Here is a 15744-nt window from a genome sequence, read left to right as displayed (position 1 = left end):
CAGGAAATAAAGGGTCAGACTTTAACAACTGCTTCTCCTAGGCTGCCTTTGATGGTTGCATAAAATGGATCCAGACCTAATCTGACTTAGGGAACAAAACAGTTGACAACGTGTTGCAAACACAACACAGGTTAGCTCTGCCTGCTTTAACGTACAGCCCAGACAAGTGGTGTATCATTTCAAAGACAGGACCCCAGCTTTCTAGGCAAGTTAGGTTGAAATTTTCAAACAGTTGGTAAAACAGCTTGAAAGAAAGAATTATTTTTTGTAACCCAATTTTACCCTTTGACTTTGTGCACTCACCACATCTTCCAAAAACAGGGTTTAAAAGGTCTGCAAGAAAGGAAAACTAATGAAGGCGCAGCAGCAGAAGGTGAGGGACATTTCCTATGAGGTTCTGAACGTCCTCTACTATTATCAATATTTTTCATCTTGCCTGTCAGCTGAGGCAGAAAACTGATTTTCTGTGAGGTCAAATATGCACTATGAAGGTCACAATAGCAATAACAAGACATTACATTTTGTTCCCCTGTGTTTTGTTCGCATAAGGATGAGTGAGGGGTCCAGCGTATTGATCAATATATCAACATTTCTCTATCTAAAAGGGAATATATGCTTCCAAGGAGCAATAACTGGACAGGAGGGCCCTCAGTTTAGAGTGCAACACACAGTCAAGGGCTCTGAAAGCTTCTGCAGCTGGTCGTTCTTCGTGAATGAACAGAGGAAAATATTTTTATTCAATCATTTCTCAACTATGGATTAAAAAGAAACCTTTTCCCAAATTACTGAGGCACTGGCTGGAGCTAAATATGTCCCCTGATAAGACTGCTATGTGAAGCCAAATAAATATTTCTGATTATTACAATTTATTAGTTCTTGAATTATTTTACAGCACTAGTGCTAAACAATACCAGGGTCCCACGGAGTTAGCTGCACTGTGTGGTCCGAGGATGCTCCTGGCTGGTGACCTGTGGTGTGAGCAGGTAAGATGGATAGTTGCCAACTCGCGAGGGAAGGAAGAGCCATCCTCTGGTACTGACTGCTTACCTGTTCTTTGCCCTGAGGATGTTTTCCCTTTGGGCTGTGCAGTGCATTCAGAGACATTTTTTGGCAAGGAATGGATCCTTTTGAGATAGTCAGTATTGTAAGACTGTTCATTTATTCGCTCTCTTTGTAACCCTCTGTCACTCTTTAACACTGCTTTGCTCAAGAAAACACTTGGAAAAATAAACCTAAGAAAGGATGACTTAAAGAATAACATTAAAATTGGAAGAGTGCTCTGACAAAAGTAAACAAAAATGACTGCCTTTGTACAAGTGCCTATTTTAGGTGCTTTGTCTGGATCCGGTGACAGCAGGATCCTGAGTGCTGAGAAAATGCTCAGCCGAATAAATAGTCCCGACTTAAGTTCTGTACTAAGCTCTATCTCAGACCAATTGTCCTCACTGTAAAGTGACAAGTGAGTTGCAAGCAACTGATATTATGTTCTCATGAGACAAGGCCCAAACATGACTCCTGACGATGCCATATTTTTAAAAAAAAATAGGATTTCAAGTGACAGCTCCTCCAAAAGAATAATGATCAAGTGTAAGGACAGAGTTACATCAATGTCAGTCTTTTAGGCAGAAGGTGATCTTCATGTGGAAAACAAGCCAAAAACTTGATAAAGTTCATAATGGTCCATGTCAAGTTGAGGGTTTTAACATCCAGCCTCTGCACTAGCTGCTTCAAAGATATTATTTTCCAGTCACAGAAAAATGTGAGGGGAGATCAACATACTGTGCTGGGCTTGTCCTAAGAAAGCAGTTTACCTTCTGTTAGGCCAGCAACACGATATTCCAGTGTGATAAATCTACAGTTTAATAATTATCATATAGTCCTTATTGGAATAAAAAGCATCAAAATTCCCTACATTTTAATTTGTGTCTCAGACTGCGCTGATGTAACGTCCTCCAAAATTTAGAAAGCATTGATGTTGTAACAGGTTTAAGATTTCCGTTTTCATGACAGCGCTTGTTCACCAGTGCAGACTGATCTGGGAGAGGTGATCAAGCATGATCCACTATGGAAACTGATTTTTTTCTAAGGTTCTCAAGTGCTGCTAAAGTCTCAGAGGGGAAATATAACATAAACGGGGCAGACAAAGAGGCCACACATCCCTGTCTTAATTCCTTCCCAGACTTCCCATGTGACCACCAACTGCTGCCTTCATCCTTACAAATGCGCTTCTGGGGGTAACAAGGCATCCTTTTCATCCTACCTGGAAATATCCTGACACCCAAATGGCCACGGGAGAACAACCGTCTCTTGCGAAGGTGCATGGCAAGTCAGGTCACATCATGGTGCTCACCACCACGACTGAATCAAGCACAGCTCTCGCCCGAAAAATAATTCACATCGTGTGATAAAGTACTGCAAACTTTAATAACTCTTAAACGGCCTGGTCAGTCTTCAGTGCTCACACAGCTTGTGCCAGCTGTCAAGAAAACGGCTTTAAAAATGAAATCAGGTGTAGCTACTGTATGTGTGACTAATCTCTGCTGGAGTGTATGGTAATACTTTCAGTGTTCAAACGGAAGAGTATCCGTTCATTTTCTCTCTTAAAGCTGGAGAGAGGATATCAGTCTCCCAACAATTTCAGTACAAGACACGCAGCTGTATGAAAAAATTTACCATTTTTAATTATATTTTAAAGCAGTTAATAGGAAGGGTTGATCTAAATAATTGGTGTAATACTGCATTTGTGCTTAATATCTTGTAAGAGATATGTCTGGTAACTATTAAAGATGTATATAAATACATTCAACTTTGTTCCATTAACCAGGAGGATACAGTTCACATGCACATTCATTCAAGTAATCATATATTATATATCTTAAAGAAATGCATCTCCCACTTGCATCCTGTTTCTCACCATTGCATCACACCTGATGTCCCCCTATGGGGCACTGTGAAGTTGTGACCAGACTTGCTCCAGAAGCAGCTCCACCGCTGCATCATGCTCCAGCTGGCCATCTGCACTGGGGTTCCTTGAGATTCGCACAGTTTCTTTCTCTTTGGCATTTCTTTGCAAAATTACACTTGCCCAGGCTGAGGGAAGAGAAGAGCTACGTCCTCCTTGGCTTCTTACCTGCCAGAGCACAAGTTTCCAAAAGTGGGGCTATCTAAGGGGAAAGTGAGCGCTGTGGGCTTCAGTTCCCTGGGATGAGTGCGGTGTGGAAGTTATTTAAAGCCCAAGTGAGTGGACTAGAAACTGAGAGCTTACCACAAGGTCAGGGCCTTTTCCTCCTGTAGCTTCCTTCAGTAGTAACTCTTTGGTTTTGCAAAGTCTGGTTGCCTAATTTAAGGGGTGGATTCTGGGCTTTGGGTCCTAATTTGGCCCAAGCAGCCCAGAAGCCAAGTACCTTAAAAAAAAATGAATCATAGTGATATCGAGGTTCCTTTGTGGATTCAGGACTAAACATGCTTATTGGCAAGTATCACTTCCCCACAAGTTCTGGAAGGACTGGAGCCGTTCTGACTTAGCAAGCCAGCAAGCACTGTGCCTCCATAAGCCTGCAGAAGTATGTGAAAATATTCACTGCTGAAAAATCGTCCTAGCAAAAAGTTTAGCATTTTGGTTCAAAACCAGGCAATACGGGATGGGTTCCATCAGATACTTCCCTTATCACTGCAGTCTCCACCAGCAGACTTGCACTGTTTACACAGATAGTTTTGCAAACATATGTAGGTTATATTTTTTGGCTATCAGCTCAAGCAAGGTCAGTTATCTTTCATTGCCTGGTGATAATACAATGCTAAAAGTAACATAAATATCTATTATGAGTATTAAAATAGAAGCTACTAATAGTTTATGCTTTCTCTGCATAGTTTTACTTTCTTTGAAGATTCAGGCAACTTCTGAAGATAAAGTCCTGAATTATAACAATCATCCACATTTTTTTTTCTGCCGTGGCTAATTCCAAGTCTTTGAAGACATCCAGTAAAGAAAGATCTTTGAACAATAACAGGAGTTTCTGAAGGTACCAGTTCCTCATGTTTTCCAGTGGCAAAAATCCAGGAGGTTCGTTAACTAGTTAATGTGTATGTTCAAAGTCTATCTGAGCAGCTGAAAATTCTCAATGAGAATCATTGGTACCTAAAATCTCACTGCAAATTGCTGATGGAAAATTAAAACAAGCATGGAAAATTACTTTGGAAATCTAAAAAGACAGCCCACCCTCTCACCCCACTCCGTTGATTTTGAGTAAAAGGGTTCTGCTCTAGGTTAACCATTTCAGAAACCACGTCCAAAAACATCGTGTATGTAGACTTGGCAGACAGTGTATCAGTGGCACTTGTCTGAACAGTGTTTCAACATCAGTGTGGTGCTCTGAGAGAAGAATTTAAGAACACTCAGCAGTCTTGTTGCCCTCCTGAACTGATGGCCAAGTACTGACCAGCTTCTCTGCAAACACAGCTTTTCCTCCAGCTACCTCCTGAAAAGTTATCACACTCCTCCTGTTGAATGTCTTCAGCGTGGCTCCGGGCTGATCTAGGAAGGCGGGTCCCAGTGCACGATGGACCTGTGACAGGTGGGGAATAGAGCTGCAGGTGGGGAAAATGCTGGTGCTAACACAGCTATCAAAATTCATCACTCCCCTGTACTGGAGAGGCAGTGCACTCTGTAGCACACATAAACCTGTATGTGTGGTGTATTTATTTATTTCTATCCATTTACTTACCTGCTCTGAAGAGCCATTTTTAATCCAGATTTTGAGAAAGTTTATTTAGTTCACTCTTAACTGCTGAGAATCGCCAAGAAGAAAAACAAACAGAATCACTTACTTTTGCCTTTTCCAATTTGTAAATGCACAGCAATGGCTAGGATAGGTGAAGTTTGCCTCAATCAAAGATCTAAATTTGCTTAAATCAGGAAGCTTTTTTAAATTGTATGTAGACCTTGCTCTTAGCTTCTTGATGAGTTCTAATCCATGACTTGGCAGGAAACTAATTCTCGTCCTGGAAATATCCCTTTAAGAAAACATATGAAAAATCTCAATAAAAAGCAATTTTACTTCTGCTCAACAGTGGATACATGTTTTATATTGTTCTACTCATTCTCAGAGAAGTGTCTGGAAAGAGATCAGCTGGAAATCTACACTGAAAAGAGGATCCAGGGATAAATTAGATGTTCCTTCAGGAAACCTGAATTCATATCCACTGTAAATAGCAATCAAATGATGTTAGTCTGGTCTGAGAAAAAAAGAAAAAAAAGCCCATAATCCTCCGGGTAAGAATTAGCAGGGATGTAAACCGTTAGTGCCCTATCATGCTGGGTTTAGTAAATACCCAATAAATGCAACAATCATCCCAGAATACTGGTACAGGATGAAAAATGCTGATGAAATCACAATAGAAGTTTGCTACATGAACATCAATCACATCATGACAAGGCTGCTGCGAAGAAGGCAATAAAAGCAAAGAAAGAAGCTCACATGGGGGTACAGATGGGAGGAGAGACTGGGGATATCAGGTTTTGTACTCATTAGGAAGAAAAAGAGATTAAATAGAGACAGGATTGACATGATTCAAACTGTGAGGAACAAAAATAACAAAACATTTCCAGAGGTTTAAAAAAGCCAAAGATAACATCATCTGAAGTGAAGAAAGGGGCAAGATTACAGGACGTTAGGAGAGATGTGTTTATGTGAAAGGCGGTTACTGTGTGGGACAGGCTATCAAAGGCAGTGATGGAAGCAGCAGCTACAAGTGTATTAAAAAGAACATTAGTGGGGCTTTTAAAAGGATTTTAAATTCTGTAAATGCTAAGTCTTGACTTGTGCCATGCAGGTGGGGAAAGGGAAGAAGGGCCATGGGTGCTTCATCTCCAGGCTAAGAGATACTTGGGAACCCACCTCCATGGCTTCAGGGTGTAAGAGCTGTGGCAAAACGTCCCCGTGTTTTCCTTGCTAGGGCACAAACTGCGAGCTCAGCTAGTGAGTGCAGAAGAGTGTACTCTTTTCTCTTAAGAGCAACAGTAAAAATCAACTGAACAAAAATCACCTTCCCTTAGCCCCTGTGCTCTTACAGCCCGAGACTGATCCATGATGCAGTGTTTGCTGAGGCTGCTCTGCTCTTTATTCTCTGACAAAAGAAAGGAATTTTTCCTAATCATGGAATTGAATTGACAATATTTGTAATTTTCTCCATGCCTCCTCCAAGGTACAGTTTCCAATTCATCCGTAACAGTACAATGTCAGGACAATTTGTTATTCGATCTCTATTCCCCACATGCACAAATTGTTTTTATTATTGTATTAATGCAGTAGAGTGATGCTGTGTGAGAGGGAGGGAGACCAGGTTTTAGCAGCATGTAATAAAGTTCAGACAGTTGCTACGTACCACACACACATTTGCACTTCTCCGTTCTAGGAAACACAGTGGTTCAGTTTGAACTCACGGTTTTTAGCTTAGGGTGGCCAGTCTAACAAATTCATGGGCAGCTAATAAAGCAGCTGGTAAAATTAGTGATGGGTGAAGATGATATTTGTGTCCATGCTGTGCCCACAGCTGTGGCTTTGCATCTAGGCTCCGAAGGAACGTACCACCTTCCACAACTGGACCGTGAACTGGGGCAGCAGGGAAAACACAGACCCTCTCTGCTACCCCAACCTGGGGTCATGATTTCTACTGGAAGGGCAAGACAGACCAATGGAGTCAGAAATGCTTCAAATTTCTGCAGGTCAGACTGAACGAAGACCTTCTGTGGTCCTGAGGTTGTTCTGAGCCTGACCTGTTTCTTGCAGGAGCTAAAAGCAGCAGCTGATGAGAAGTTTTGGGCTATCAATTTCTGACTGAGACACCTGAAGAGGTAGTTCAGTTGCAACAAGCAACCTCAATTATTTCACGGACAGTCTATTGCCCTTAGTAAGCTCCCTAATGAAGTATGTCGCCTACGGCATCTGCTCGTGACTCAACAACTAAACAGCAGTTTTCTGCCTAAACCCACAGACAGCATCACTCATGGTATTGTTACAAGCCCGTGAAACTTCACAGGGACTCATAATTTTGAACAAGACCATGGAAAATGTTTTCTTTGGCTTGTTAGCTAAAAATCTCTATCAAGTCCAAACTGTTATTATACTGGGTGGAAATAATAAGTAAATATGCATAGGAATATCACCTAGACTTAAAAAATAGCTAAAACGCTACTGGATCTCTGGGCATCTTTAAATAATTTCATAAATATTAAATATTTTTCAATGAAAATGTGTTCTTCTTCTAAACATATGCCTTTTAATTCTCATTATTGCACATTATCTGAAGCAAGTTAGGGAAAGTGCTTTGCATACTTCTGTGGGGTTTGTTGGTATGTCTGCTAGGGATAGTTATCAATACACCACTGACAAGCCGCTGAAGAGCAAACACAGACATTGTGCAGGTGCTTTAGTAATGTACTCCACCGAGTCACCACACACAGACCTCAGTGCAAAGGTTCTTTGGGACATTACTCCCAAGTTAGAGGTTTGATAAATTAAATAAGCATGATGAACAAGATAATAAAGTGGTAGTAGGAAATCAAACCAGAAAGTATCAGTGACTGGAATACATGTTCTGATATTATCTATTGCTTGACTGCTAGTCATCGGCCTTGACAGCAGCCAGAGCAGGAACAGCAAAATGAATCTGACTTCTCTTCCAATCACTTCACTTTCCCACTGGGAGTCTCTGCTGGACTGGCAAAAATACAGCCCAGCTGATGAGGTTTGAAAGGCACATACAGAAATAGCAAGAAATGGCTGACGGAGCAGAAATCAGAGATGGGTGGACTGATGGTTGAGAACAATCCGCTCTGTGCTTCTATCTATACTGATCTCTGGCTGTGCTTCAGGGACTCAGCTGTCAAGCTAGGGATCTACTGGGGCTCTCCTGTGGCCCCCTTATGTGGGTTTACTGTTGAAGACAAATTGCAAGGATGGGATGGACCATAGCCATGCCTTGCCCTGCATCTAACTCAGGACATGGGCAGAGAGTTCCTAAGGACTTCAGTAAAACCTGGTGTAAGCCACTTCATATCTGGGAGCACCAGCAGATGATTAAACGAAACAATATGGCTGAAAATTGAAGCTGTGCAACTCCAGGTTGGAAATACAGTGTATTTCTGTATACAAGGAATATGTATAGGTGTGGAAGTAATGAGCTCTTTGATTTACTTGCCTACTGTCAGTGCTGAAATCTTTTAACTCAAAACCTGATGTCTTTCCAAAAAAGATATTCTAATTCATCCAAGAGATTTAAGCCTGAGAGAGAAATTGACTTGTGAAATTGTGTAGCCTGTACAAGGGCTAAGATTGGTGCTTTCTGACATGACTATTTGTGTTTGTTTGTCTTTCGGGTTTTAATATGCTGAATTATAAAACAGAAGTTGGTATTAATTGACTGTAGAGCACTGGTTCAGGGAGATCGAGAGTTAAAACATCCTGATGTTCATTCTAATAAAACATTGCTGTCTGCAGCATGGATTTGATTGCAACATTATTTGTCTCAGCAAAGATATGATTACGGGTCAATCATTTCCACAAGTGAAAGCACATTCCGGGTGAACACTACAGTGACAGATGAGTAAGAAGGGTCTTCTTTCGTGATCTCAGTCAGGATAAAAAGGTAATTTCCCATCCATAGAGTAGTGGATGTGTTGGTAATGGAACAGAAAACTTCTTACACAAATAACTCGGTGTTAGAAATTGAACTATCAAATGAATCTGAACTACAGCCAAATCAATTTGATAAACCTCCGGAATATGATTGTTTCAGCTACAGCTTGCAAAGAAAACGCATTTACTTTTTGCTACAAAAAGCAATGCTTTCGCAAAGAAACAGCAATGATGTTACTGCTGAAAAGATGCTCCACTGGCAGTCTTTTCCAAAGAAGAAAGACACTTTGAGGGAGTGATGGAAGTGGAGCAGAACGCAGTAACCCATAGCATAGCTCTTTGTATCACAGGTGCACTGACCATCACAACGTGGAAGAAAGGCCTTCAGAAGAGCTCTGATCTGAACTCAAGGTTAACCAGGCATTTTTATCCCTCGTTTTTGGATTTGTAACCACTCTAACCCCTGTGTAAAATCTTCCAACAGCTTCAATAACATCTTTTCACCCTTTCGGGGTGACTCCTAGCCCTCTCTGGTCATCCAGGCCAGATGGAAGAGAGAAAAGATCTGATGAATTGGTGAGGGGAAAAAAAAAAAAAGACTCCCATGTCTCTGTTTCAGTTCTTCTGTGTTGTGGCTTATGCTCAGGAACACAAGAAGTTGTGCACACTCGCAGGTGTTTTCAGACCCCGTGGCAAAACGTGGCTTGAGGCACTGGTGGCTGAGGTCCATGAGCATCTTACTGCTGAATTCTGTACTGCTGAGAGCTCTCGTTGAGCTTATCACCCACCGAAGATGCCCTGCTGTAACTGTGTGAGATATATCTCATACTGATCCCCGCAGAGGATGGGACATCCCAATCTGTAGGGTAGGGATTTTAGCTTCAGAATTAAGCTTCAGAGATGCAAAGGCAGGTCTTCAGTCATAAGCAGTTCAGATTTAAGCACTGAGGACCCACTCACCTGTCAGTGATTTTGCTCAAATGAAAAACTAATAGCAATTTTTCTCTGGGAAAGAACAACAACAACAAAAAAGCAGAACTACTTGCTTAGGGAACTTAAATAACAGTGGAGAGGAATCTGGATCTAAATCTCTGGATCCAAATACTCTCAAAAACCTGAGGACAAATTGAAAACACGGATATAGACTGAAATTTCAGTTATGGCTTCCAGGGTTGGGGTTTTTGGGTGGGTTTTTTTTTGTTTGTTTGTTTTTTAGTAGTCAGAACTACATCTCCAGTTTTAAACTCCAAGGTGTGTGAGATGTTGAAATCCAGACTGTCATTCTTATGTTCTTCTCTGTTCTTTTCTAGGGAGTTAATAATGAGAAAAACAGTATCTGAATATTACTTACAAAACAATGGGCCCATTGGCTCCTTGGAAGACCTCATTTGGTAATTTTTCTAGGTTGTGATTATCACTTAGATTTCTGAAAAACACAACAATATTTATGCTAAAACAAGCTGAGATTAAAAAACAGCTCGCAGCAGTTACTACCTTCTAATGATTAATTTTCAGAATAGTAAACAACATAAATAGTTACAGCTCATCCAGGTAGGTTCCGTTAAACGCATGATTCTCAATTTCCCGAATTCCATTTTTATTCAGCCATCTGCAACAGAGAGAAAAAAAAGAGAATTGTGTTCTTATTCATGCTTCATAAATAAAATGTATGGAATTCTAATCAGTGAATGTGATCTCAGACAAACAGAATTATGAAATGGATATTCAAATGGTGAGATTTCTATTAGTACTAGCTGGTAAGATCCCAGTAGTTGGAGGAAGGCTTTGGGGAGTACGGAGATGGATGGGGCAGATGAGTGCTGCCATCAGAGATGATGGGTAAATTTCTGAAGCAAGGGTAGAGCTGGTGAAAACACTGGCACTGCTCACGGCTCCTGCGGGAAGGCTGCAGTGGAGTCAATGAGGCTGTTCCAGGTTAAATCTTGGAGGGGTGAGACCAGGATCTTTCCTGCTGGTGCTGTTGGTGTCACTTAGTTTTACTTTTTTCAAGATGCTTCTGAAACTCTGGGTAACAACTTAAGCTTTGCCAGTTGTTAGAACCAAAGATCGTCCTCTGCAGTGGTCTCACCTTCTCAGCTGGGCAGGTGGAGGAGGGAGACTGACCGTCACTGAGCAGGGCAGGAGGGCAGGAGGGCTTGGCAGTCGTGCCGGAGAAGTGGCTGATTCCTCCTACATCTACTGCCTCAACAAATTATGCTGCCTGTCTGCTCTGCTGCTCCAGTCCCACCTCCCCAGGATCCCTCCCCTAACAGACACAGGTAGTGAACCTGGGAACTGAAGCTCCTGAGGCTTTCTGCCAAGTTTTTACTGTAGTGCATTAACTTATTAATGTTTAATGTCCTTCCCTCTCTTCCCTTCACGGACCGAAAAATTTACATTTGGGTCAGTTAAATTTATCATCTTTACAGTGCAATCTTTCATCTCACTTTAAACGTCACTTTGCAACTCGTGCCTGCTCCAACAGGCAACGACGGGTCTGATTGATGGCAAAACCGGCCTGATTTAATTAAACTGTCAGCATACCTGGACGTTTTGTTTCTAATTCACGCTGAAAGTTGAGCATGCCAGTGACTCACTTATCTAAGGTCTGAGGTGGTGAGCTAAGGTCAGCATGAAAATCAGTTATGGGTCTGGCTGAACGGGTTACCCATTTGACCATGACAGGCAGATGTACAGAGCTCCACGTCTATAATGTCTGTCAGGTCGGATCAGGAGGACTGTCACCGTCCTCTTCACTTGCAAGCACTATTAGACATGAGTGAGCAGGCACAGAGAAGAGACATGTCCCTGCTTATAGCATTTAAAACATTTATTATATTACATTGATCTTATCCATTCATAGCTGTCAGGCTGATATATATGCTTTTAATCACAGTATTAGCACTTATTGCATTCTCTCACTGAACATGATGCTAATGCAATGAGATACTAAGGTCGTAAAATCAGAGACACTGTTGCCAAACAGTGCAGACTATATGCTCCTGTCACCTGGCTAATTGCATTCAAGCAGTAAAAAGAGGAAAAAAGTACCACCTAAATCCCAAGACATCATTATACTCTGTATAAATAAATTTCTAGCACTTTTTTTTTTTACCAAATGTGTCCACAGTTCCAGTCTGTGCTGATTCTATGTATAACATAAGATCAGATGTAATCAAAAGTACTGGCTTAAACATACTGCCACAGCTAAATCTGCTAAAATTCTGTCTCCCTAGAATGTGGAGGTTCAATGGTCCTGGGTGTTTTTAATGCCACCTTGACATGCTTGATTTCATAAAATGTTGTGGCTCTGACAGTAACTTTTTGCATAGTAACTTCAGTTTTGTCTAGAAAACCAGCAAATCTGGGTCTAAAACGAGGTAAGTTCATCACAGCACAAGGAAAGCCTAATCAGTGACAAAGAGCGGGCACAGGGCCTCTGTCTCAAGGAGGAACTGCAGCAGAGTCAGAATGTCATCGGACCAGATGGGTGGTGGCTGGATATGCTTGCACAGCTCTTGCTGCTCTTGCACACACATTGGTGGGTGTGGGGAGCTCGTGGCAACGGGGCTGTTGTGGGAGGCAGGGCAAGGCAGCTGGAAGGGGATGTGACTTTCCTCCCCCCCTTCCTCCAGGCCATTTTTGCTAGTAAACTAGCATCCTTAAGTCCTCAGAGAGGACTATCCTTCAACACCCAGGCATTAACCATATAAGCAGTGAGGCATCCTGGGGAAAGAGGAGAAGCCAATTTCATGCTGCTCGAGTGGCAGAGAGAGGTCAAATCACAGTAAAAATCTGGTATATTTATCTCCTCCCTTAGTGGTATGGAAACAAATACGGTACTTGTTGTGCAGTGCCCTGAAAATACAAAGCCTCACCTGAGGTCCAAGTATCAACACAGGAGAAAAGATAAACCAGTGTATTTGGGGTATGATTACTTGAATAGATATTTGAGAAAACTGTGTGTGTATTTACAACTTCAGGGAACTTGTAGACAGAGCTTGTGCATAACTGATGGGAAAAAAGCAGAGATAACAGCCAAGCGACTTGTTACTGGCCTTACTTCAAATATTGATGCTCTGACCTTGCTCCCACCAAAATCAAGGTGAGTCCTATCAGTCAGTCAGATCTTGCTTGTCTGCTTCAGTATGTGAGGTAAACTGCACACACACAGTGGGAAATTTTTCCAATCTAGCCACTGGTTAGATAAAATGAAGGCAGCTTGTTAGCACAAGCAAACAATATGTTTTGATAGACCAACTGAAAGGATCAAAGAAGCCAATAGTTCATTAAATTACATGACTGTTGAAGTCAAATGTAGACTCATCTAACCACCCAGCCTGAAACTGCACTGGGAACCAGCCTGTATCGATGCACTAACATCGTCTGCAAATATACCTCATTTCCACAACATCTACATACATTTTGCCCAAGAAATAAATGTCTTTGAATGATGTGTCTGACTGTAAATATTTATGAGCCATGCCATCCTTTTGAACACATTTTGTATCACATGGAACCATTGTTGTAGGTGGAATATGTTTAACCTTGGCATCAGTAATTACTAAATTTGCTCTGTGCTGTGCTTCTAAAATAAAGAGCAGGACTGGAATACAACAAAAAGTGACAAAAACATTCATTTTTCATAGCGGGGAAACAGAATGCAGAGATTTCAGGGATAGGGGAGAAGTTTAAAACCTTAAATTGAATTTGGAAGAGTATGAAATAGTGCCCATGCCCTGATTTCCCTGACCCTATTCTGTAAAAGAAATGAGCTAGTAAGGAAAATAAGGAATTTGCTATGTTCTACTCACAGAATCACACTTTCAGAACTCAGGCCCATGAATGAATTTCTTTCAATAGTACGTATATTGATATTGTCTTGAATATCTCTGAAAAATAAAATACAAGAGAAACTACACCCTTTTGTACCTCTGTGAGCCTTTCAATGCTGCATGATACTTCAAACACAGTGTTTTTCCTTATATTCAATCTGAGGAATTATTATAGGTAGTGGGTAACAACACAGGATTTTAAGACACTTTTTCCGCAGAGCACAATCCTTCCTGGTAAAAAAGACCAGAGCAAAACATTTCCAACACCCCATACTTCCTTCCCAAATAGGCTGAAGTCATTTAAATGCATAAAAACTTGGGTCTCATAACCCTGAAGTGGATGAAAGGGTTCCTGCAGCAAGCGTACTCCCCAGGAAATGCCAGCTGAGGGGCTGCGAAGCCACCCCTGCTTGCAGCCTCCCGACCAGAAGGAGAAGCTTTTTGGCCTGATTCAGCAGGGCGTCTAAGAGCCCATGAATCATCAGCCCTTCCACTGTCAACAGGGTTGCTTATAAGTTTTGCCTGTGCTTGAGAATTTAAGTTGAGGGACCACTGTCAGTGCAGTCTGTTGAACTTACAAGTAGGCAGTTCAGTCTTTCAGCAGTTTTGACTGGTACAAAAAAGGAACGGCAGATATATGTTCTGTTGCTTGCTCAAAATAGACCTCAACAAGTTAAATAGAATTACTCATAATTTAGGCTGGAGATATGGATGTTTTCATGATGTTTCTGTTGGAAAGCATGGAACAAAATTAGTTATCTGCAAAGCTTGAAATTAAGCGCTGTTCCAAAATTATCACATGCTGACAGATGAATATGGCCACAACTCTGTGTTAAGTGACACTTACACAGAGACCGACTTCTGCAAACTGAGGTCAGCAGAGTCTAGAGCAGGCAGGGAGCATGGCACCCCACACGTGAAGTGTATCTCTCTGCTAAGAATCTGCACAAACCATTCGTAAAATTCAGTGACCCATCAGGACCTATATTTGTGACTTAAATATTGGCACAACTGAAGCCAACAGGAATTTTTTTATTGACCTCAGCACGGCCAGGGTTTGAACCGAGGTCTAGTTTGGGACTCCAGCAGTATCAAGGCCTACTTATCCTTACAGGAAAGTGAGAAGTTTCACCTGAAAAAAAATTAGCTCTTGCTCAGCAGGACACAGTAATTCAAATCTAGTTAAGACTGGAGATGAACATAAAGGCACACAGGAGGAATGATCTGCAGCTCCATGTCTGTGGCTTTTGATCAATGGTCTGAGGGAGCCCTGAAGAGCAGTTCTCAGAATTACGTATGTCAAATGGATTAAGAAATTTATTTCTTACCTTACTCCCGTGTATGTCATAATCATGCATCCCCCCCCATGTTTCCTAGGCATTTTTATTTGTATTAATGGCCATTACTAAGACAATTGCAGGATTAATGCCTCTGCAGCTTGAAATCTTCTAATCAAATATTTGAATGCACAGAACTTTGTCTGTGCATTAACAATATATCTTGTCCAAAGGAAGAGAAGAAACAGTTGCTTGTTTTCTGATTTTAGTTAAACTAAGAACTGATTGAAAAATTTGTCAAGATCTTTTTCAGTGAAAAAAAAGTCAAGCTTTTTCTGATACGCATTTTTTTACAGAAAAAAGTACTCCTACAGTAAAAAAGAACCTGCTTTCACACAAAAATGTACACAAATATTTTTTTCCTCGTTGGCACTGGAATTTTCCATAGGAAAAAATATTTCATTCTCTGGACAGTTTTACTGCCAATGGAAAAAAAATTGACATGGAGGAAATATTTCACTGTGGTTTTCCACTTTTTTTCCCCCTCTATGATGTGGCCACCTGCCCACAGAAAACAGGTCCAAGATCAGAAATTCTTCCCATGCAGACCAGATCACTGCTACCAGGTGGTAACCAATTTCCACTGCCACCAGCGTGGTTTGGATTTCAGCTGGTGAAAGAGGAGTAAAAGGCCTCTGGCCATCCAGACACACGGTCTCAGTGGAAGAGCAGTCTGTAAAGTGCAGGCTGTGAAGCTTTGTAGAAGAAAGAGCTAGAGAGAACTGAGACCTCTTGGGCCGCATTGTCATCAACGCCTACAAAATTACAACCCCTAATGCTACCATGAAGCTAGTAAGTGAACACCAGGGGAAGGGGAACCGCATCTTGAAAGGTTTCGTTGGAGCAACAGAACATTCAAAGGGAGCCTTTAAAAAGTAAAAAGCAGACATTAAAACTTACAGCAAAACTTTCTGGAAAGAGCGCACCTTATGGACA

General features: G+C 41.4%; 1 protein-coding gene across 1 annotated transcript in view; it reads right to left on the bottom strand.

Moving 5' to 3' along the window:
• FSHR (follicle stimulating hormone receptor) overlaps positions 1–15744 on the bottom strand; it is a 50334-nt gene that overhangs the window by 2808 nt on the left and 31782 nt on the right. Inside the window, exons 5-9 of the mRNA XM_010133616.1 lie at positions 15709–15734; positions 13451–13528; positions 10177–10245; positions 9988–10062; positions 4828–5013 (exon numbers count right to left, since the gene is read on the bottom strand). Of these exons, the coding sequence (XP_010131918.1) occupies positions 4828–5013; positions 9988–10062; positions 10177–10245; positions 13451–13528; positions 15709–15734 (434 nt within the window). The remainder of the gene's footprint in view (positions 1–4827; positions 5014–9987; positions 10063–10176; positions 10246–13450; positions 13529–15708; positions 15735–15744) is intronic.

This window comes from Buceros rhinoceros, unplaced genomic scaffold (genome assembly GCF_000710305.1).
Source record: "Buceros rhinoceros silvestris isolate BGI_N320 unplaced genomic scaffold, ASM71030v1 scaffold2663, whole genome shotgun sequence".
NCBI classification, from domain to species: Eukaryota; Metazoa; Chordata; class Aves; order Bucerotiformes; family Bucerotidae; genus Buceros; species Buceros rhinoceros.
This window is presented reverse-complemented; position numbering and strand designations above follow the sequence as displayed.